The following is a 25,970-nucleotide window of genomic DNA, read 5'->3' on the forward strand; positions in this document are numbered from 1 at the left end:
GAGAAAAGATTCGTACTTTTCAAACACGAAATGTCGAAGTGCGTTGCTCATCCGTCCTTTGTTCAATGTGGTAACAATAAGGTTGATCTGATACCGAGACTCGGACCTTTTTTGAGATAAATTATTAATCGTCACTTAAATGGGGGAACGCGTGGGAAAAATAAATCAGTTACCAAATTTCTGCTCAGGAACAACAACAAAAATTAACACAGTGTCTTTTAACCAGATTTTCTTTCAGAAACAAAAAGATTTCGAACGCATTAGCTTTTGTTTAACATTTATCTATTTCATTTTCTATTTACTTAAATCCAAACCATAAACGATAATTTTGTCCTGAAAGTAAATTATTTCTCTTTACAAAATAAAATCACAATCGTCCATACAATAAATAAATAAACGCTTCACACTCCCCCCCCCCCTCCCAGTAGGATTTTCTCCTGTGTTGGGGGAAACCCACACAATACACATGCACAAACGCCCAGACTACCTACCAGACCATCTATGTGGTATGGTACTACATCTATGTGGCCAATACAAATATCTGTCGTGAGCGGGGATCGAACCGCGGCCGCCAGTGCAACGTCGTCAAAATCACAGTCACAATTATATATACTTTGCAGTTATAGTAGAAAATACCAATTATTTTCTAGCATCCTTAAATCGATATTCGTAACTTTATACACTGTTATAAAGTAGATAACTTTTTTAGATTTTCGTCAGTTAATTTTTTGCAGATTCTGTTCTGAACTGATGATGTTCTTTAAGTAAAATAAAATTTTAAGCGTTAGTCTGTTAAAAGCTATTATAAAAATTCTCTAGAAATAATACTCTATAAAGATTTTTAATATTGAACGGTATGTTGGTCCAATGGTAGCAATTTCTTTTAAGCTAAATGTCGCTATTTCAATCTTCACTCATGACAAATCTTTGAAAACGGAAAACTGTTCATAGTCCGAGCGTGTATTTTATGATTTTCCAGAAACCTATCACCTATAATATTCCTATATATATCATTTCAGCTTTGGATGCCTTTTGTACTCGTTACTTTACAAAATTAATTATCGACGCGATACTAAAACTAGCTTAGCAGAATATTCTACCGTGTCCCTTTAATCGTTCTTATGGAACTAATTTATTTCCTGGATCAACCGAATAGACCTTTTTCTGTTCAGAGAAAGTAAAGGATTTCCAAAGGTAAACCACAAAGGTCTTTTATCATTTCAAACGGTGACTCGAATGAAATTTCTTTTCTAGTAGTATGACATTAATTACCCACTCTACAGTACAAAGAATTTCAACAACGAAAGAATCAAGTGGAAGAAGTATATTTGAATAGCTAGAACCAATAAGGTAAAATGAAATGTTTCATTCATTCTTATGTAAGCAAAATAGAAATTATAATAATAAAATAATACACTTTATTGTACACTAAGACAGAAATGATACATAGCAAAGAAAGAAAAATATTAACAATATATTCATTAGGTACAAAAGGCCTTATCGCTAAATAGCGATCTCTTCCAGGCAACCTTAGGGTAAAGGAAATGGTCTAGCGTCAGCATAGGTGTACAAGCTACAGCAAAATTATTGATTTAATATGAGCCGGTAACGTTCCACTGCTGGGCAAAGACCTCGTTCTGTATATAGTAGAAGGAGCTTAATCATACATGCTGCTCCACTGCGGGTTGGCTAATAATTTCTCTAATACGAATAACGATTGCGATCAGGTGTATACGACAAGTTTCACGTGCTATCCGAAGCACGAAGTGACCCACAAGAATTGTACAAATATAAATATCTGTCCCAAGCGGGAATCGAACCCGCAACGACGAATTAAGTAATTACGCGGACCACCATAGAGGTACGGTCATTATAGAGATCAATGTTTTTATAATACGACCTTTATTCATATGTACGATTTTATTTTTGTGTTACCCACACATTAGGAATTCTAAACATTTTTGAATATCATATCAAAAATTGACCGTTCCAGCGGGGATTTAACCTGCGTCTCCGACTGACCGTGTCGGCGCTCTAGCCTTAAGCTATGGAACGATGTACCCGTTAGATCGAAATTTTTGATATGATGATTTTTATTTTCGGTTTAAGCGAACCGTGGCGCCGTCTATAGTAAGTTCTTTACACGACCTTTATTCATTCGAAGTTATTTAAACTGTGGTAGTTTCAGCTCTCTGTCATCAACTTCTCTTTATTGAAACACAAGGCGACCTCACGCGAAATTTTACGCGTTTTATTCCCATATTTGTTAAATTAGTCGACATTTTTGATCACTGATCCGTTCTCTAAATAATGACGGTATGATTCGTGGGTCACATATTTTTCTTAACATTACATACTCCAACTGCTGGCTTTGAAATACACAGGCCGAAGACGGGCAGCATCGTCTTCGGTGCGACAAAGCCAGTACTGCGGTCACCAACCCGCCTGCCCAGCGTGGTGACTATGGGCAAAACACATGAGTTCACGTTATTTTTGGCGTGACCTTGTGGAGGCCTGTGTCCAGCAGTGGACTGTATAGGCTGTAATGATTACATACTACATACTAACATACTTGTATTTGCAAAATGTCTTATTTACGTTACATTGAATAATAAACAATTTATGAATGAATTGATAGCTGTTGAAATGAACATTTTTAATAACAACCGCTCTGGTGTTCGAGTACTTGTCTAAAACGCCAATGGTTTGCGGGTTCAATTCCCGCTTAGGATAGATATTTGTATTTGTACAAATATTTCTTTTCGGTTTTGGATGTCTGTCCCTGTGTGTATCCCCACCATGCGTCGGAGAGCACGTTAAGCCACCGGTCCGAGTTAGATTAGAGGTCTATGCCAAGCAATGGAATGTTACAGTCTGAATGCATTAGCTATTAAGATTCTTCGACTTAGTTATATCATTTTCAACTGAGATATAAACCAAACTAAATTTATTATTTTCTACTACACATTTTATATACATTGAAACCCTTTTAATAAAAATACTAAGGAAATTGGAAACTAACAATTCGATCTTGGATGGACGCTCATTATGGACAATGTAAAAAAGTTCGATTAAGTTAAACTAGCTTTACCTTACGATTTCTCATGAACTTCTCCTAGTCTCTTTCAGAAAATATAAATGAATTTGAAAATTATATTATATTATATTAAATTACTATAACAGTAAATTTTCTTATAAGTAATAACTTTACTTAGATATGTAAATAAGAAAACAAGTTCTCATTGATTTAATGCTTAAACTTATTTGAAACATGAAAATACTTATAGTACTATCAGAATATATTTAAAGAAAGACATCAAAATTTTGTATGTCTAGCGTTTTAAAACCAACATGAAAAAATAATAATATATGACATACTAGCTGACCCCGCAAACGTTATTTTGCTATATATTTTATTAACATTTTCAACCCCCTCTTTATACCTTACGGGAGTGAAAAATAGATGTTGGCCGATTCTCAGACCTTCCCGATATGCACACAAATTCCATAATATTTTATTAACCCTCTTAACCCCCCCCCCCCAAAACTTAGGGGTATGAAAAATAGATGTTGTTCGGTTGTCAGACCTACTCGATATGCACACAAAATTTCATGAGAATCGGTCAAGCCGTTTCGGAGGAGTTTAACTACAAACACCACGACACGAGAATTTTATATATTAGAGTAGCTGACTCGGCAAACGTTGTCTTGCCGCTAAACGCTATTTAAAAATAGGGGTTGATCGTAGAGGGTTAAAAATTTAGGATTGTATGTATTTTTTAATGTTATATCATAAAAAATAAATAATCTATCTAAAAATTAAAAAAAATAGGGTTGGACTACCCTTAACATTTAGTGGGATGAAAAATAGATGTTGTTCGATTCTCAGACCTACCCCAATATGCACACAAAATTTCATGAGAATCGGTCAAGCCGTTTCGGAGGAGTTTAACTACAAACACCGCGACACGAGAATTTTATATATTAGATTAATGTTCACTTTTATTTAGATATGTATTATTTTCATTATTATTAACATAAAACAACAGAAAAATATTATATTACATAAAAATATCAGTAGAAATACACTCGTATATTTACAGTGTGAACATTTATCAAGAGAAAAAAAAATACACAGAAATCATTGAGGAAACTGTGATATGATACACCGATAAAAGCTCATAAGACGTGCTATTAAAGATCTTTGCACTTAATGCAATACAGTCTACATTCCCTTAAAATAAGATTCACCTACAAAAGGAAAAAGTAAGCAAACACAACTGCTTCGACTCACTCAATTTTGATCTTTATTGTGATGATAGGAAGATTAGTGTTGGGTTTTCTTGTCATATCAGACTTGAAATAAGATTTTATTGTTCATTTAAGAAGCTAGGTCTTAAGTGTAATTAGATTTCTTTAAATTAAACCAGAAGAAGAAAAGCAAATACTTAATATTTGTCAGTTAAAAGCAAATACTTAATATTTGTCAGTTAAAAGCAAATACTTAATATTTGTCAGTTTAAAGCAAATACTTGATATTTGTCAGTTAAAAGCAAATACTTGATATTTGTCAGTTAAAAGCAAATACTTAATATTTGTCAGTTAAAAGCAAATACTTGATATTTGTCAGTTAAAAGCAAATACTTGATATTTGTCAGTTAAAAGCAAATACTTAATATTTGTCAGTTTAAAGCAAATACTTGATATTTGTCAGTTAAAAGCAAATACTTGATATTTGTCAGTTAAAAGCAAATACTTAATATTTGTCAGTTAAAAGCAAATACTTAATATTTGTCAGCATTTAAATGCACTAGTAGTAATATAGGAGGGGGTAAATTTGAAATATATTTTAAGACATTTACACATCATACTTTAGAAAAAACTTATTGTCTGTAAAGTTGGTTTACGAGACGATAGTTTAACGTGACAGCGTCATAACAAAACATCTAGGACGCATAGGCCAATCAAGTGGAAGAGAGTGGAGAAAGTATACAATGATCGTAACGGGACAACGAGTGCAACGCTACATTATTAGTCATCCTGTTTCGTGCATGCAGCCGTCGTTCGTCGATTTATTAGACGTTGTCACGTCAAAAATATTTAATACTATTTTGGAAAACATTGTTACTTAATGGTTAAACTTTATATAACTTATAACAAAATAGTTTTTGTAAATTGTTTTGTAACTTAACTTTTATGTTTTTTTATGTTATAGAAAAGCTAATATTTATGGTAGATCTTGTTATCATTCCAAAAGATAACGTAAAAGTAAAATTTATTCTTTCTCTTCCATACACGATTAAAGCATATATTAAAGGGAGATTTTTTAAAAAAAAAAACTATTATATTTTTCAACAGGCTTTGAATAAATAAAAAGTCATATCATTATTCAGTAATAGTCTTAAATGTAATCAAATTATTGTCAGCAACTCTACATGTAACAATATCAAATCAAATTAATATTTATTATTTATAATTTATTTAATTCCACAGCCGATGAAAACGGATCGATATCAGAGACGATACCGGACCGGCCGGTTGAGCTGAAGAACTTTCCGAAACTCTGCGAGCAACGGAGAAAATTTCCTGTTCTCTACAAACTTGAGTTTCAGGTAAGAATTTTTAACAAACGCTGAATTATAAGACTTTAATTCTACAATTATAAATGCGTAAGTTTATGAGGAATAAAAGATTGATGATGTATATGGTGGTGATGATATAAGATGATGTGATGGATGTTTCTTACTCTTTTCCATCATTCCTTTCTGAAGCATTAGCTCGTTTATTTTCAAAGAGAAGTGTTGGAAATTAATCTGTCATGATGATGTTAGATAAACAGGTATCAAATTTTTTTTTATTTTTTTTTTTTAAGTACAAGATCTTTTCCGATGTGCGATGTATATTAATTAAGCAGGAAATTAATTTAAAGATAAATTTAATATATAATTATGAAAAAACTGTGACCAAATTAGCTTTGGAAACGCAATTGATTGACACGTAAAATATTATTAATAAAGTATAAAATTAAAAATAAAGAAACCATTTAATATTAGAAAAATTAAATTAATTAGAAAAGTACCAAAAATGTAGGCAACGATTAACGAAACGATTTTTTGTATTATTTATTGCGTAAAATTGTATTCATTTGAGTTTTTTTTTCCCACACACTCGTAAAGCATTTTAAACTAAGATCAGGACGGACGCCCCTAGAAAAACGAACAGAAATCTTAACACATACAATTTTTACACGGCTCACGATCTTTGTTTTTGCCGTCTTCCACAATCAAAAATTAATCGTTATTGAATCCAAGCAAAATGAAATATCCTGATACTACTGTTAATATTTTTAACCAAACACAAGTATATAGAAAAAAAAATAAAAAAATATTCGTAGTACACGTCGTTTTTTTTCGTACATTAAATAATACGAGGCACCAAAGGCTTTGATGTTAAAAACACCGCTTCACTAATGAAGTAATGCTGCACTAATGAAAAAGAGACCTTCATATAATCATATAATTATAAAATATCCCCTCTGTTTATTTCTACCAAAAACCTGTACTTTTCATTATTATTATTTTTTAATAATTATAAACTCCTTTTTACTACTGTTTTACATTTTTTTTCAAGTAGTGATAAAAATTAATTCTGTTAAATAACGTCATTCAAATTCTTAGGAAATAAATTAGTTAAAAACCTTAGAAATCTTCCTAGTGGTAAAATTTTAAAACTGGCAACGCTTGTCGCTTTTGCGACAAAAAAAAAGGATATGCATATTTTAAGGGTTTCCCGGAAATATTATAGGCTATATTAAGAAATTACGAACTTATACCGCAGTTTATCCCGCAGAAGACTTTTTGTCTTTCATCCCTTCGTCCACGAGAAGCTTGCTGAATTTGGAAATAAATTAAAAAGCGTCTTGTGTTCTAACTCATAATATTATAACAGAAATCATTCCCAGTTCCGTTTAGATAATTCAGTTCACAGTAGTTTTATTGATACTAGAACATTACAAACACTCCGCAATGAAAAAAGAAAACAATTTCAGATTCACTATCGATTCTACATATATCCTGGATTCTATCCTTCATTTTTTTTGCGTATAGGACAAGTAAAAATGTATACTTATACTATAAGTATAAAATTACGTAGTTGTAGACCTACGTATATTATATAGTAGTTATACACACTTCATCCACTTGGCAATCTATTCTGCCTGCACCGTATCATTTATTTACATTCACGTCTCTCGTTAGCATGCCGTCAAACGTATATACATACTGACGAAATATATTTATATAAGGACTGGTGTAGTAATATTTGAATAAGGATAAATTGTTGTTGTCTTTCCGGATCGATCAATTGTATGCATATGTAACAAGCCCTTGGGCTCACTTGTGGTTTTAAATATATATCTATATCTCTAGGAGATATTAAGAAAAATCTTTAATTAAAAAAAAGAATAATAACTAAATGTTTCTGGCCATTTCTTTTGTAATATTTTTGGATATAAAACCAATCATCTAGAATAATATTCCTTTATATACTTATAAGGTAAACGAAATTTTTTAAATTACATTCTTATTCTGGAGATTATAATACATGTGCTTTCGGAATAATGAAATTTACTTTCTTTTTAATAATAATAGTGTATACTTACATACTCGTATATGATAACTCGTGTCTTGGTCTTCTTTACATTTTCTTCATTTTATATTTTTCACTGCAGATGTGTTTTGTGTGCAAAGCTTAGTAACAATTTAAACGAGAATTTAAGCGAGAAGACGAAAAGGCAAAGAGTTTACAAAAATTGAATAAACACGTGATTATTTGAACTAATAGTATTTCTATACTATTATATAGTAAAAAATTTCTGAAATAAAATTAAGGAACTGACGATACATATCATTTTTTAAAGCATTTTACGATAAATAAGTATTTTAACTAAAGCATATTTTCTTGAAAGTTATGCTGCGAATAATTTTCATTATATTTCTAATTCACGTCTCGACTTGGTTTTCAGCCAATAAACTGTACCTTATCGTGATGAAGTGAAGCTCGGAGAGAGAATATAATTTCATGAATTTCTGTCATACCACTTTATTCCTGTAAGGTATCTCATTTTTAACCTTCTTCAAAAAAGGCGAAGATTACTCAGGTCGATCGTATATATATTTTTATGTATATTCGGAGATAACTTCGACGTTTATGAACCGATTTTGATAAATCTTTTTTTTTTTTTGTAACGGAGATATCCCAAGGGTGTTACCATGATAAGGAAACCAGGATCTGATAATGGAATCCTAGAGAAATCGAGGGGAACCCTCGAAAATCGTAGTGACGATTAGTGCGTTTCTTAATTTTTTTCGTCAACTTACGTTGTATTACTTGTCTATATAATTAAAGTCGTTTTTTTTTGCGAGCAAACACAATTATAATGTATTAATGAACTAGCTGTATCCATAACTTCGGTCACAATTGCTATGATTTTTATTAAGCCTATAAGAATTATTTTTGGCAATTTATGAAGATTTACGGTACATTCAACAATTTCTGTACATTCCGAGTTTTAAGTTATTTTATACTTATACCTACTGATGGTTATGATATACATTTTTTATAAATAACCTATATTTCAAAATATTTGTACCACAAATTTTAACATATCGCCTTATTAACAAAAATTAATGAAATTGAACTAATTTTATAATAAATAACCAGAAACACATCCTTAGTAAATTTCGAGAGCAACATTATATTATTAGTATATAGTATTAACTCTATTTGTACCGAATTTCATCAAAATTTATTCAGTACTTTTGACGTAAGGCACCATACAGACAAACCAAAACGAAAAAAAAAAATTGGTCTCAGTAACGATTGTAGACTGCCACAGATTTTCAAAGCATCATGAATGTACAGATCTAGACCTGTTTCAGTTTTAGTAGAGGTGTGGGTAAAGTTCATAAAGTAAAAAGCAAAAAATATTTTATAAAACTGCAGTGAAAAATAATGAGGAGTGAAATATTAAATACGCCTTATAAAAAACCCTCCACAAACTCCGTAGAGGCTTACGTAACGTAACCGATGAACGTAGAAAGCGTAGACTTCGTAGCCACTTATTAAAAATCTCATGCATTCAACCGTACGCTAAGTAACATGTTGAAGATTTTTATTCTAAAAATTATTTTCAAAAGGCACGAAAGAAAAAAGAAGGAAATAATAAATTGCTCCTACCGCAGAGGAATTAGTTGCCAACGAATGCAAAATAAGGTTTCATTTAATATAACATGCACTTTTGACTTTCATTACAAAAAAAAATGTCTACAATCTAATTTATAAAATTCCCGTTTATATAATATAAACTTTCCTGAATTATTCTTTGCTTCTTGTCCTTTTAAATTTTCTAAACAACTTCGTAGCGTTCACGACAATCTCACAAGTCATTGATATTCAGCGAATGTTTTCAAAGTTTCTTTATTATTAAATAAAAATAGCATAATCCAGTTCCCAAAGTTATAAGCCATTTTAATGATGCTTCTTAGAGTGCACAGTGACAGATAGTAGCCGCTTTAAGCCTTTTATATCCTTTTATGAGATAAAAAGGCTGTCAAGTCTGCAGTTAACAGAAGTCTTCCAAGTATTCCGTAATTAAAGTAGGAACCCATAAAAGTTCCATATTATTTATGTTATATTAGGTTTTGCTATATATGCTATTACGCTCGGTCAAACCCGAGTTGAGGCAAAAACTATTCCGGCGACAAACCGTAGCATGTGGTGCATGTAAGGATATACAATAAAGCCTAGTATAAACTATTTTCTTTAGAGCCGAGCTTAAAAAAAGAATGGATCGTGGCAAACGGATTATTTCTTTTCAAACGCGAATTGTGTTTATGGTTGTGTTATGGTTAACTGCAACAAATTATTACCTTACGATGCATAACTCGATAGTTATAGTCGTATGTCGCTTCAGCCTATAATGTCTCACTGCTGGGCATCAGCCTGTTACCCCTTTAGGAGAAGGATCAGAGCTTAATCCACCACACTGCTCCAATGCGGGTTGGTGGATATGACTGCTTCTTCTCTTTTTTTAATTTGACTGTTTGCCACTCTAATATCTTATTGGGCGTTTGTATGTGTGCGTGTGTGTAATAACCAATACACTTTTTATTACACATTTGATTTTACACATTAATTACGTAATAGAGCATCTATCTATTCAAAAGTAAATTCAGAAATCGTAAAACAAGCTGTCGTAAAAAAATATGAAGAATCGTAAAGCGTCCCAGGAATATGCAGTCACGACCTGTTTACCAGTTAGTTACACCACATGTGCTTCATACAAAAGAACTTTATGTCTCTGCATAACGTACGTTTTTGTATACTTTTTAAAAGTATGCGTAAATGCAGTTTCGATGTAACGTGTCCATAATAAATATCATTTTTTTGTTAAATTGTCGAAAAATTGTCTTTCTTACTCTATCAAATGGACGAATGTAACAACAATTAAATGCAGAAAGAAACTTGGTTTTGTTCACAGACTGCTCGTCAGAGCTTGTTAAATTTTAAATGTGGACCACATGACACGCGCCAGCTTTCGAATAAAAAAAACATTATCATAGTTGTATTTGCTCGAAAACGTAAAAAAAAACTTCAATTACATCGACAAGATATGCGACGTAGGTAGTCAGTAAAATAGTCATTTAAATCAGCATTATTAAAGGTTACTCAAAAAGCACTCGTCATATCTCGATCAAGTTTAAATAGGACTCCATGAAAAGCGCCAGCTTCGGATTAAAAATAGAATCATCAAAATCGGTACACCCAGTAAAAAGTTATGAAGTAACACACATAAAAAATACTTTTAGATAACCTTCTCATTTATTGAAGACGATAAGAACAAAGTCGAATTGAGAAATTCCTCCGTTCTTTGAAGTCGATTAAAAATCGATACACCCAGTAAAATGTAATTGGATAAAAATATCGAATCAAAATAGTATGATGTTAACTAAAGCTTTTTTTTTTCAAAACGAAGTCGTAAAGAATAGATATATATTTCATTTAAAGAAAACCTATTACCTTGTGTTGTTGTGGAGAAGCATAAACATAATTACTAGAAATCATAAGAGATACACTCGTATATCAAGGACATTAATAATGTGACCTTCACGCTAGGTTTACCATAGTATTACAGCCCTTTTTGTCATTGTGCATTGTGTCATTGTTGGAAAAAGTGAGAAAGACAGAAACTTATTCTTTCACGCTATTTTACTAAGAAATAAGGAAATTAAGTTACTTAACTAACTTTGTGTAATATATATGTAATTTAAATTTGGTAAATTTGAAAAACAATTTGCATAATTATATATATTTTTTACATGATTTATAAAAACCATCTGTAAATATTTAGTTCTTAAGTTGTGAATTGTAAATATGTATAATGTTTAATAAACTATTATTAAAAATTTTGTATAATAGGTATATATACTCATATAATATGAAAAAAATAACAATATACACTAGCAAAACACTTGTACTATTAACTTACAGCGTAAAATGACACTTTAAATATTCTGGGATCCGAGAGTTGTTGGGTTCATAATTACTGTTTCGCTCGTGTAACACAAAGGTACAGAATAACACGAAGTATTCTGGAAATTTTCTCAAAAATGTTCCTGTAAACTGTGGTAAAACAGACGTATAAAAAGAAATAAAACTTTTGTGATATTTTCACGTTTTACCATCTTAAAAGTGTAGACAAGTTTACTTTTAAAAAGCGTCGTTCGTCGTCGTTCACTAAAATTGTAATAAAATACTTTCATTGTGAAATTGTTTGCATTCTCTTAATTGTTTCTAGTGAAGATAGAAGATAAACAAAACGAACGGAAAACAATCATCGTATTGTATTTAATGTCTAAAAGCTTTTGCTTTTGACGCTTTTATTGTTTTTTTTTTTTTTTTTTTTTTTTAAACAATGTGATAAATAATATGGATACTCCAATACTTATGTTTAAATACATTAAAATAGTACTTTTATTTTTTTAATATTTTTATGGATAAAAAAAGTTCGAAAAACTCTTTCAGATAGACTGTCTAAATAGGGACAAAAAGGACTTACTAGTCTAATAAAAAGATTATTACCACATCAAATGGTAAATAAACAAATTAAATAGCATCATCTATCGATGCCGTTATTAGATAACGTCGACGTCTATCGGAACGCTATAGAGTTCCGATAGATGGCGTTACGAGAGACGTAACGAGGTCACTCGTTCAGTAGATTTTACTCCTCATATTTTTTCATCCTTATGTGAAAATTGATTCTTAAGGAGTAAACTCTAAAAATATTTCACAGCATAATAATATAACATACACGAAACAAATCTAGATAATACTGAATACAAAATATTTATATTGTAAAAATTGTTTATTTTCTTTTTAGGCAGTCACAGGACTGTCGATTTGTAGTTGTAATGATAAATCGTCTTAGGTATTATAATGCATGTTTAATAAAATGCATGGGCATTTAGGCCGTAGATGTTTATTTTAAATTAAAAAAAAAATGTAAAGCAGATTTTCACTCGAATAATTGATTTTTTAAAAATGCTTTTGCTTTTATATAGCTATTGAACAAAATCTTAGCTAAAGGGACATTGAGGAGTAAGAAATGCATGGAAGAAATATACGTAATTACAAAATTGGCTTAGTAAAATTCTACGTAATTTTATTATGTTTGTAAGCTAAAATCAAACACAATGTAAAACAGTTTTATGTTCCACACTAAAAAGTGAAAAAAAAAAAACTTTCGTATTGGAATGTTTTCGCATTTATTGCTTGTAAAAATGCAAAACTTTTATTGCAGACGTGCAAATTTGGCCGCGCTGAGCCGTGCGGTGTCACATGTGACTCAAACGACAATAGTACCAGATCAGTCAGGTCAATACCATTAAAAGTTATATATTTTTACAGATTTTGTATGAAACTACTACAAATACAAATGGAATGAAGAAAAATATTTCGGTATCATACAGTTTTACAGTGTGCTTCGTTCAAAACCTAAAATTAATTTACGTACAAATTAAAGAATTAAACAAGCAAGTCTTGTTCATTAACAGTATCCGAATTGCACACTTCAAAAATGGTTTAAATAAATAAAAATTAAATTGCTGATGACCTGTTGTTGCGTATAGGACAATTTTTTAAAAAGACAGTTAAAAAGACACGCTTATTAGTTTGGCCATTATACTTATAATTTAATATTAATTTAAATGTTTTTCATTAATTCTTTATAATCTTATTCCACAAAAAAAAAAAACAATGCCCGCTAAATTTAACATTATTAGGCTATAAAAATACAATCATATCATCACCTAACTTTCCTTTATAAATTTAAACGAAAAAGATAGAAGACCAAAATATACTCAATATCTTATTTCCAAAATCTATTGAAGTCATTTTTGCCATTTCTCGTTTTTTGGTGCCAAATACGCTTTGATTTCAGGTACATCAATTAATTTAATATATTCTTTTGAATCATATACTCGTAATAATGTATTCATATATCACCTGCTAGCTCTCCGCCCGCATGGATTACACGATTTTGACAGATCCGTTTTCTCCCGTTAAAATAGAGCCTATGTGTGCCACACAGTGATAACGAAGCATTCTCCATAATAACCAAGCATAAATATTTATGCTAGCTTTTCATTTTAATTGATAGCAGCGTTGGAAAAGTAACGTATAAAGACTACTGATCTTACATAGAAGAGACATTTAGCTGATAGTATAGATATCATAGAATATTAGATAAATATTCTTTATTTATTCTACACAAGTTTTATTTTTCTTTAAATTGTTTCTATAAATACGTCATTTTTTTGCTTACCAAACCCACTTAATACTAAAACATCTATCGCCAGTGCTTTAGACGGCTTTATGAATGAAAGATCCTTTGATTTTTTTTTTCTCATTTTTGATCTTGTAAGATTATATTAAAAAGATGACCATAAATATTAGTATTATTAATTGATAACTATAATCCAAAGTATTTATTAAAAATATAAAATATGTAAAAATACAAATTCCTAGTATTTATGCACTATACTTGTTACATACAAATTGACAGAAGACCATCCAACTGTGAATGAATATGACGTTCTCCTAATTGTAATCCAGACTGGTTTGAAATAGATGAAGTTGGAACTAATTTAGTAATCTCAGTAGTAACAAGGTCAACTTTTTAGCCTGTCGACTCATTTTGTAACTAAAAATTATTTGAAACAAAACCAATAAAACGACCTATTTCAAGTTCTATTCTTGTACATTAATTAACATTGAGCAAAAGGTCAATAGAATATTTTTAAGTATCCCGAAGCGAAGTGCTTGGTTACATCTTTCACTTCACTGAACCTGACCCTCATTGAAATCGATAATTCTTAACCGACTTCCAAAAAAGGAGGAGGTTCTCAAATTAGATTGTATTTTTTTTAAATATGTGTTACCTCAGAAGTTTTGTCTACCCTGGACCGATTTTGATGATTCTTTTTTAATCGAAAGGCCTGACAAGATCTGACAAGTATTTTTCGAGTTATATCTAATAAAGCGTTTTTACTTGATTGTTTTTTCGTCGATCTACGTAGAATCAACTATACCGCAGAACTTTGCACTGGGTATACTGATTTTGATGATTTTTGTTTTAATCGAAATCTGATACTTGTCATGCGGTTTATTTAAATTTGATTGAGATTTGATAAAGACTTTTTTTATATCTTTGATAACGCATATTTTCTTGACTACTTTTTCGTCTACCTACATTGTATTACTTGTCGATATAATTAAAGCAGATTTTTTTTCGTTTACGAGCAAATACAATTATTACACATTGTGGACCAACACAAACTCTTTTCGCTTTGTCAGAAAAATTTCTCTTGAAGAAAACATTTTAACATTGCACGAATTATATTTATCTTAGTCCATCACACTTCCATTACCATCTGTTTAACGACACTAAAGGCCGAGCTATGTTTAATTAGATCTTTATTAATGGTTTTGAGCGTTAATTATCGATAAATTACTTGGGTATCTTTAAATCAAGAGTGAATAGGCATCTTCTAGGCAAGCACGCACCACCTTAGGCTGCATCTTCACTTGACTTCAGGTGAGATCGCAGTCAAGCGCTAGTGTATATATTTAAAAAAAAAAAAAAAAAAAAAAAATTAATTGAATCATCGTAATATAACTAAAAGTAAACTTATTATTATTATTTATTTATTATTTTTTATTTTTTTTTTGTTACAGACAGCTATCAAAGTAGAGACCCACGCGTGTCGTCATGCGCAGAAGAAGACCAATCTACACAAAAACCAAAACCAAAAAGTTACTCCATGTAAGTAAAAACATATATTATGTTAGATCTATATATTTATTACAAATTATATTTGTATTTATTTTTGTCGGGATTCAAGGAAGGAGATACTATGTTTACGTCTGTTGATTTTTTTATTGATATTTGTTATTAGTAAATCAAAAAACATTTAAAATTCTTTATGCTGATTCTTATATAATAAAAATCAGAATAAAGAATTAATTAAAATATATTAAAAATAAATATATATTATTAATCATATTAAAAAATTAATTAAAATTCTTTATACACATACTATTTACACTTATTTTTTTTTTAATCAAACTTTGAAAGTTTGAAAAACCGACTTAACTGACAACGCTTTAATGTGTAATAACAATATTCTATCTATATTCTATATAAAGAAAAATGAATGTTGCTAAGCGCATAACACGAGAAAGGCTCTACCAATTCGGCAATTTTTTTTTTTTTTTTGTATTTTCCTTAAGCCCTACGGAAGGTTTTCATACTAAAAAAATTTGAAATAAAATCTATATAAATAAAAATCTATTAATTTTTGACAGAACGAAGTCTATCCGGACAGCTACTACATAATATTTTTAGTTATGATTACAAACCTGCTTTAAACAAAATTTACTATTCTCTAACATATTGATGACAAATAAAACAGACATATTTATTTTAAAAATACGACATCGCGTGTGTATTCGATCATTTGTCGTTTGTATTATCGTTTTGTAATTTTACTTGTACTCACATATTAAATACTATAAACAATATTTTTAATGAGGGAATATAAAACAGTTTAAATTATATTTGAAATTGTAATTTAACTAAATCACTGAAAATTAATTTCGATGGTAATAGCAAACAATTTATGTATTCGAATTAGCTTTCATAAAATACACATTTAACGAAATGGTAGCTCTACATGTAAATTTCAGACCATTCGTTTTCTAAACTATGCCTAAATACGGCCTATTTAATGAACATTTTATACATAATGTACCTAAAACAAAAATAAAACTGTGTACATAAATAATGTATTTTAACATAATAATACAGACAGACAACGTCAAAACTACTAAAAGGAACAAAATATAAGGCTTAACTATCACTTCTTTTTAATTCCGGTAATTCCGTTACTATCAAAAGCAGTAAAAAGCCTGTTCTTTTACTTGCGATGAAGGAAGTAAAGTTAATATATAATGGTATAAAGTGTCTATAATATTTTTTTAAAACATGTTACGGTTAACTACATTAACTAGTTTAACCCTTATAATCTTACTACAAAACGAATGTTGTAAATTTATTTAAGACTAGCTGTACCCGCGACTTCGTCCGCGTGGAAACAAAAAAGCTATTGTTCAGTTCGCAGAGTTATAAAATAAATATTTTTTTAAAACAAAAGTAGCCTAAGTTACTTCTTACTATATCAGCTAACTACCAGTGAAAGTTTCGTCAATATCGGTCCAGCCGTTTCAGAGATTAGCCGGAACAAACAGACAGACAGACAAAAACTGTAAAAAAATATTTTGGTATATGTATCATGTATAAATCCATATGCATTTAGTAAAAAGTGGTTATTTTAATATTACAAACAGACACTTCAGTTTTACTTATTTGTATAGATATAAAGTCTCAGAAATGGCGACAATAATAAAATGTATCCATATTTTAATAATATATAAACTTTTTAGAGCGATTTCGAAAAAAAAGATTCTCAATTCAAATTCATTTTTCGTATATTATGTATATATAGTAAAGTACAATATATACAAAAAAAAAAATATCACGTTTTCTCGTGAAAATATTTTTCACTCACAACAATTTATTACTAGAAATGTAATCAAAGTTAAAATTGTGTTTCGAGCGCAACCTCATATTAATAAAGTGTTCATTCGCAGATGACTACAACAGAGTGGTGCTGCAAACTGTCGACAGAGAGCCGGACTCCGATTACATAAATGCTTCCTATATAGATGTGAGTATATGTTTGTATTTCATTAGCAGATGTTCTTCTTTTTTATTCGTTCGTTGACCTTTAACCGTACTCTTCCGCTGCAATGAGAGTGCAGAAGTTTTATAGCCGCGGTTTGTTTGTTTCTTTAATCAAATTCTCTTTATAATACTGACCTAAGTTCAAGTTTTAATAGAACTCATTTTGGAATAAATAGACATATGGTTTTTTATTTTACTTAATAGTTTGAATTATTATTATTATTATTTTGTTTGATTTATTTTATTTTACGGTATTTGCTATTTTCTAAAATACTAAATTAAAAAAAAAACACGAACTAGAAAATATGACCTTAAGACGTACAAGAAAGAATGGTAATGGAGATCAACAAAAGACAATAAATACACAATTTAAACATAGACTAACTTGCATCTTAATTGTTAGTAAACATTAGAACACATATCATACAGATTAAATTATTATTATTATTACAAGCAAGTTTTGTGGATCTTTTTGTGGCAGGATACGTAAAAGCATTGGTTCCAATTGTCATCATAGTGTAGTATCTTTACTGTTAATTTTTATGCGAAGTAATTTTAATTATACTTGCTACACGGCATTAATATAATGTGGAATGTTGTGTACCCCGTGATGGGATACATATTAGATAATAATGTAATAGTGAATTATACATAATGTTCCATATGTATTTTGTGGATGTACCTATAAAATAAAATAAAAAAATAGATAAATAAATAGTTATGTAGTGAAATTTAAGTAAATAACAGAAATAGACAACTTATACATAGATAAACAAATAATAACTATATAAAAAATAATATATATATAAGAAAAAAAAAAAAAAAAAAAAAAATCCTTACTAACAGTAACATAGGTTAAGTGTACATTGTAAGTAGAACATAAGTGTACATATATGGTAACTAGGAAATAAGTGTACATATATGATAACTAGGCAAATAAGTGTAAATATAGACATAGATAAGAAAAATAATAATGTTAGAAATTAGAAAACAATTATGTGTATACTTCTGCATAAACAGTATTTAGTAAGGAAAAAAAAAAAAAAAAAAAAAAAAAACCGTCGGCGTCGGACCACGTCCTAGTTTTACTAGGCAGTCACAGGACTGTCGATCTGTAGTATAATAAGTAGAAAAATCGCCTGTAGTATTATAATGCATGCATGATAAACAAAGGCACGGGCATTTTGAGCCCGTGGATCAAAATTTATAAATAAAAAAAAATAAAAAAAAAATTGTCATCATAAATGCGCAGATAAACAACGTCTCTGTAAGTTGGACAATTACTCACTAACCCACAGTGAATCAAATGACCTTAAAAAGGCCTTTGCGTAGTAGAATATTTACAGGCACTGTAATACAGTTTTACTCGTTTAGAGTTGAAGTAATATCACCTGCCAAACTATTGATATAATAAAATATGCAGTTATTACAGACTTCTTTTCCATCCACGGCTTCGCCCACGTGAATTGCACGATTTGGTTGTTACGTTTACGTTCCCTTACAATATAGCCTACATAATTTAAATATATATATAATATACATAATATACATAAATTAAATATATAAATATCAGTATATATGAGTGATATGTGCTAAAGGTTCATAATACCTGCCAGTAAAAGTCCTCTCATATTAATATTACTACTAAATCGTACGTAACTCCAGTTTCTGCTGTCATCTGCAAAGATCACTGCTATCTTAAATTACTACACAAGCTATGGAGTCAATCAAGCAGTCTATAGATGATCTGGCTTCACAACTGAATACTAAAATGGCTGAGTTCCAACAAACCCTACAAGCAACTAGTAGCCCTACATCCAATATAGCTGCTCAATTCAGTATGTTTCGCACTTTCGTACTAACTGCACTGGAAAGTCTGCAATTGCAGCTTAGAGTGTTAACTAATCAGGTTGATGAGCTTGAAATGAGAAGCAGGAGAAAAATTCTACTAGTACACGGTATACCTGAGACATCTAATGAGAATACAACATCAGCCGCTGTCAAAGCCTTGTCTGATCATATCAAGATTCCTGAGTTAGAGTGCACTGCCGTCAGTCGAAGCCAACGCATGGGCCGCTTGGCTGCTGGTAAACCAAGACCAATTCTTATAAAGTTTAATGATCTTGCATTGCGAAATAAAATCTGGTACTCCAAAACTAATTTAAAAAATACTGGCATCACACTATCGGAATTTTTAACAAAAAGTCGCCACGAAGCATTCATGTCCGCAAGGCAGCGTTTTGGAGTCTCGAAGTACTGGACAAAAGAGGGACAGATCATCATAATCGGTCCAGACGGCGTTCGGCACCGCATTGTTTCCACGGCTGATATAACGGTAATAATGAATCAATGTGAAGTACAAGAGCCAGCTCCTACAACTGATGCAACTAGAACCGTAGATTTATCACCTCCAGCCTCCAATTTAAAGGGTACTAAAACTTCCCAGTCTCTTCTTGCACCAAGGCCCAAAAGGAATGTTAAAAAGTAATTAACTTATCTTATATTATTCTTAATTTTTTTATTATTCTTAATTTTTTTTTTTTCTTTTATTTTAAATTTATTGAATGATTACAAATTTATCAAATGTATCATCAACGTTTATACAATTATTACCTTTATGTTGTATAAAACAATTATTACCATTATGTTACATAAAACAATTGCCTCCTTAAGGTCGATTATTGCCTGTAATCTGTGTTGTATACTCTTATCGGTATCGGTATTTGTAACTTTCACTTAACTTTGCACATTTAATTTTGTAATTATAAAGTAGGTAAACAGCATTTACATTGAAGATGTACTTAAACAATCTGTCGTTAAACATACCATGACAACATAATATGACAATGTCAAAATTGACGTAATTGCTGTTTTCCTTTCTAGTGTGGCAAATGCTGAATGCCATACAGCCTAAAGATGGTTTAGTGACATGTTTCCCATACTCAATACTTAAACCACGGATTCAATGTAAATGCTTTTTTATTTTTTATTTTTATTTTTATTTTATTTTATTTATTGTTTTTATTTTTATTGTTGTCCTATTTTCTTTTTTTCTTTTTTGGGCTTACTGTTTTTACTACCTTTATCTTAAATTTTATACTGACTCCATATTTCCTTTTTTTTTTTTTCTTCTTTTTTTATATTTTTCTTTGCGAGAATGGTAAAGTAATGGAATTTAGTTTCCTTGTTCAATTTTGCTTAGTATTGTAATGTTGAAAACTTGTAATTATTAAGATTTGTATTATAACGCTGGCAGGTATGAGAAATTATTTATTTGTTTTTATTTATTTATTTATTTTATTTATCACCTTTATTGTTCTCTTTAATACATTATTAATATTATTATTATTTACGTTTAATATATATACTACATTTTTTTTTATTATATGATTTTATACATTTACATTTTAGATTGCATAATTATATATATATACATACTTATTGCTATTTTTATTATTATCTTGCATATACAATGCTCAATATTAGCGGTACAGCTATTTCTGATGATAACAGTTTTTGTTCCCTAAGCACATCTTCGAATGATAGTTTTCATAGTGCTTCTTTGCCTTTGAATAGTATACTTAATGCTACATTTTCCTCTCTTCATAAAAATTTTAATGTCGTTCATATTAACGCACAGAGCATCCCAGCCCATTACCCCGATCTTTTAGATACTTTCGACGCTCCGAATATCCATGCCATACTAGTTTCTGAGTCTTTTTTGAAACCATCTTTGCCTTCCACCTCTTTCGCACTCCCGGGGTTTCACCTTATTAGAAATGATCGTACTGGCAAAGGAGGTGGTGGCGTGGCCATTTACCTTCGAAGTCACATACCTTTCTCTATTCTAAGCAAATCTCCTTCAGTTTATTCGGAATCCGCAGAACATATTCTCTTGGAAGTATTATTTGGCAAGCTAAAAGTACTCTTAGGAGTATTTTATTCTCCCTCACTCCAAATTAACTACTTCCAAACTTTTGAAAGCTTGCTCGAAACTTATGTTCCTAATGCCGATCACACCATTATTATGGGCGATTTTAACACCTGCTTGGTTAAAGATGACTCACGTGCTAATCAACTCAAGCATATAATCACCAGCTCTAACCTTTCTCTGCTCCACACTAATCCAACGCATTTTTTCCCTAACTGCTCTCCTTCACTTCTTGACCTCATGATCGTCTCTTCTTTAGACCCTGTTTGCTTGCACGGCCAACTTTCCGCCGAAGCGTTTTCATACCATGATTTAGTTTATTTATCTTATAAGATTCGACCTCCTAAAATGAAGCCTACAGTCATTATGCGCCGTTCTTTCAAAAATTTCAACAACTCCAACTTTACGACCGATTTGAACACAATTGATTGGGACGCTGTTCTTAATGCTGCTTCTATTGATGAGAAACTAAACATCTTTAATTCCCATCTTATTAATCTTTTTGATAAACACGCTCCCTTGCGGCCTATAAAATTGAAACATCTTCCAGCTCCCTGGCTCACTGAGGATATCAGAGCATTAATGACCAAACGTAATGCTGCGAAGTGTAAATACAAACTGAAACCATCTGAACTAAATCACAATAATTACAGGCGTTTACGTAATAAATGCAATAAGATGTGCAGGGACGCTCAAAGACAATATGTACATTTGTCTGTGAATAAAAAGAGCTCATCAGAGGTGTGGCGATTCCTTCATTCTCTTGGGTTAGGACACTCCAAAAATGAAACTTCCCTCAATATAGACCTGAACGTCCTCAACAACCACTTTTCCAATTCTTCTATCCCCAACCCTTACAAAGCACAAACTGTTTCTCTCCTCAAAGGCCGTACCAAACCCAATCACCCTTCATTTAAATTTGAACAAATAACATCATCTGATATTAAAAGGAACGCATCAGCTATCTCATCTGATGCCGTTGGCTCTGACGGAATAAGTAGAAAAATGGCTATGTTGGTATTAGAAGAGATTATGCCTGTAATATGTCATATACTTAACTTCTCTCTTACTTCAAAGACTTTCCCTAGTGTTTGGCGTCTTGCTAATGTCATACCAATCCCTAAACTCTCCAATCCTTCATTACCCTCACACTATCGACCTATATCTATACTTCCTTTCTTATCTAAAATCCTTGAACGAATCATTCACTTCCAACTTACCTTGTTTTTAACTAAACACAATATCTTGAGCCCTTTCCAGTCCGGTTTCCGACCCGGCCATAGCACTGTGACGGCACTTGCGAAGGTTTTCGACGACATTCGGTTTGGAATGGATAACAAGCAAGTAACCATACTAGCATTACTGGATTTCAGCAATGCATTTAACACCGTTGATTACGACATACTCCTAGCTATTTTAGAGTCCATTAATGTATCCGCTGAAGTCATAGAATGGTTCCATTCTTATCTATTCGGGCGTCAACAGCGTATCTGTGCCGGAGGTTGCGATTCCTCGTATTGCCGTCTCAGTGCTGGGGTTCCCCAGGGTAGCGTGCTCTCTCCACTACTATTCTCTATCTTTATAAACACTGTTACTGAACTTCTCTCCATCTCCTTTCATCTTTACGCTGATGACTTGCAGGTTTATTTGACAACGCCTGTTGAGAATATTGTAGAAGCTATAAACACCCTAAATTCTAACCTGAGCACTATCACCAACTGGAGTCGGTCGTTTGGATTGTCTGTAAATTCCGGCAAGTCACAGTTCTCTATTTTAGGTACTTCTAAACAACTAGCAAAGATTGCTCGCTATAACCTTCCTGACGTTATATTCGATGGCTCCGTGGTATGTTACTCCAACGTGATAAAAAATCTAGGGGTTATTGTTGACAGCTCTCTCTCTTGGCGTCCACAAATTGCTGAAATTAGTCGCAAAATTTTCGCAACTTTTCATTCTCTGAAAAGATGGAAAAATTTCCTACCTATTAAGACTAAAATATCGCTAGTCAACAGTCTTATGATGCCAATCTTGGACTATGCGGATGCATGCTATCCAGACTTGTCGGAGGAACTGATCAATAAACTCGACCGTCTGCAAAACCTTTGTATAAGATATATATTCAGCTTAAAGAAGTTTGACCACATATCACAGTATCGCTCAAGGCTTGGATGGCTGCCAATAAAACATCGACGTAACCTACATATTCTGTCTCTCCTCTACACAATCCTTTTTTATCCTACTTCACCGCTATACCTCAAAGAACGATTTTCTTTCCTTGGCAACCCTTCTCTTCATTTATGCCTTCGCTCTCAAAACGACAACAAATTGAGTGTGCCAATTCACAACTCGAGTTCGTACTCTAAATCTTTTACGTTAAAGGCTGTTAAATTGTGGAATGCACTACCATCAGTAATTCGTCAGTCTCCTTCTATCTTTGTCTTTAAAAACCGCGTGAAGCATTTCTACCTCACTATGACTTAAATAGCATGTCTATGCATACTTGTTTCCACTGTTTGTACCCATCTCCCTATCGCGTACGTTTATTCATTGGCTTATATATGTGTATTTTTATGTATATGTATATATATGTGTATGTGTTTGTATATATGTATGTGTTTGTATGTATGTATTTATGTACCCGTGTTTGTGTATATGTATGAATGTGTGTATATAAATATATATAAATTTATATGATTTATTTATTGTATTTTAGTTGCATGTGTATATATGTATGTATGTTTGTAGAAATTTATATATGTATTCTGATTAAACGTTATTACTATTGCGCAAGCCCGTTACACTGCTAGCTTTTTTCTGTTGGGTAATCTGGAAGAGATCGCTATTTAGTGATAAGATCGCCCATTGCACTATATGTGTCTAGAATTAAGGTTTGCTATGTATACTATCTTTAGTTGCAATAAAGTGGTTTATTATTATTATTATTATTATAGCCTATTTTTAATTAGTGACAACGTAGCATTCTGTTGATTTTTTTTTTAAATATATATATAAACAAACCTGCAGTGTTTAAGTTTACCCGTAACAAATAAACCAAAAATGAAATCTTTCCTCTTTATAATAATAGTATATAAAAACGCAGTATATGCTGCATCTATTAAATATATCGTACATTTAAACTGTTACCAGTAAGTTTACTGTCAGTTATCGTTAATGTAACAAATCATACTCACTCACTAATAGTGATCCCATTGGCTTGGTGTCTAGCTCAGACAGGATTTAGACCTCATAACTATTTATAGTTTTATATTAGGCAAAGGATCCATTTAGAAGAACGTTACTCCGATGTGGGTTGGCTTATTATTTTTCTACCATAAATAACAATTATTATTAGGTGTCTATTACAACAACCGGGACTGGCTTACGTACTCTCCGATGCACAATGGTAAGATCCACAAGAATCCACTCATAGATCAATATCAAGTATTTGTTCCGTGTCAAGACAAATACTCGCCACACACAACAGTTGTTATTATTGTTATCGGCTATAGCTATTTAAAAATTTACATACCGTAACCAATAATTTTAATTACACCATATCGTCTAACCTATAAAATGTAATAGCGCTAAGCAAGTACTCGTAGTATAATAAAGTTTAAATTAAGACAATTAATTCAGGAACATTTACAGAAATAATGTAATTTTAAGAGTTGCCTCTCATTCTCGTTTCGCTGTCGTCTTTAGCGGTCGCAAACTTCGCGCCCTCGTTAGCTGTCGACTAGGTAACTGAAGTTACTTTGAAATAAATGAGAACATTCTAGAATGTAATCGTTAGAACTTAGATGTTTGTATTGCATTTTATCCTCTATTCTTAATTAGTTCCTTTTTAAATTACTCCAAAAAAAGTTCGTTTATACTTTGTGTAAGTTGTTCCAAATGGAAATCACTTTTAACTGTATTTTCCTAAATCTTTCAACGTCAAGGTTTTTGATTTTAGCAATATCGTTTTTAAAAAGAAGGATTTTTGTAGATAAACTATTTTTAAACTTAAAAATTTTAAAAGTTTCCAAATATGAACGAATGGAAATATGGCTTTTCTTCAAGGACAGAAATGCCCTACGTTTACCAAAAAAATATGTCCTGTAAATAAGATTCCTGTGTACTTAGTTCTTCTTCTTTCAAATTCTAGCTTTCTCTAGGATTTGCCAACATCCGAGTGATTGTACTTAGTTAACATAAAAATTATTATTTTTAAAGTTTAGAATGTACTTTAATATGTATAGATCGTCTATTCTCTCGAAGTTTCCATTCTAACATATGTGTATATAGGCCCGAACACACGTTAAAACTCTACTACAAAGTTTTCGTTACCAGTAACAACAACCAAAGAGGTCTTGTTTACGGTTGTTAATTTTTTTTTATTCGATAAACTGCGGCTGCCAGTTGTCGAAGCTAAAAACCCTAAACTGTTGACTATTGATATATTCAAGGAAAGTTACTAGAATTGCATATCGCAAATCTCACTAAACGTACAAAAACTGAAATAATGAAAATAATAATTTATAAATTACCGGCTCTCATTTGAATAATTACGCTAACTACTAACTACTACAGTAGTACCTATATCGCTTCAGCCTGTAATATCCCACTACTGGGCATAGGCCTCTTTCCCCATGTAGGAGAAAAATCAGAGCTTAATCCACCACGCTGCTCCAA

The 25,970-nt window shown here is 31.2% G+C and overlaps 1 protein-coding gene across 1 annotated transcript in view; it reads left to right on the forward strand.

The window, feature by feature from the left end:
- Window positions 1–25,970, forward strand: part of LOC123661729 (receptor-type tyrosine-protein phosphatase kappa) — a 195,174-nt gene that overhangs the window by 149,450 nt on the left and 19,754 nt on the right. Inside the window, exons 4-6 of the mRNA XM_045596674.1 lie at window positions 5,494–5,612; window positions 15,298–15,385; window positions 17,272–17,348. Coding sequence (XP_045452630.1) covers window positions 5,494–5,612; window positions 15,298–15,385; window positions 17,272–17,348 — 284 coding nt within the window. The remainder of the gene's footprint in view (window positions 1–5,493; window positions 5,613–15,297; window positions 15,386–17,271; window positions 17,349–25,970) is intronic.

Source organism: Melitaea cinxia, chromosome 17 (genome assembly GCF_905220565.1).
Source record: "Melitaea cinxia chromosome 17, ilMelCinx1.1, whole genome shotgun sequence".
Classification (NCBI taxonomy): domain Eukaryota; kingdom Metazoa; phylum Arthropoda; class Insecta; order Lepidoptera; family Nymphalidae; genus Melitaea; species Melitaea cinxia.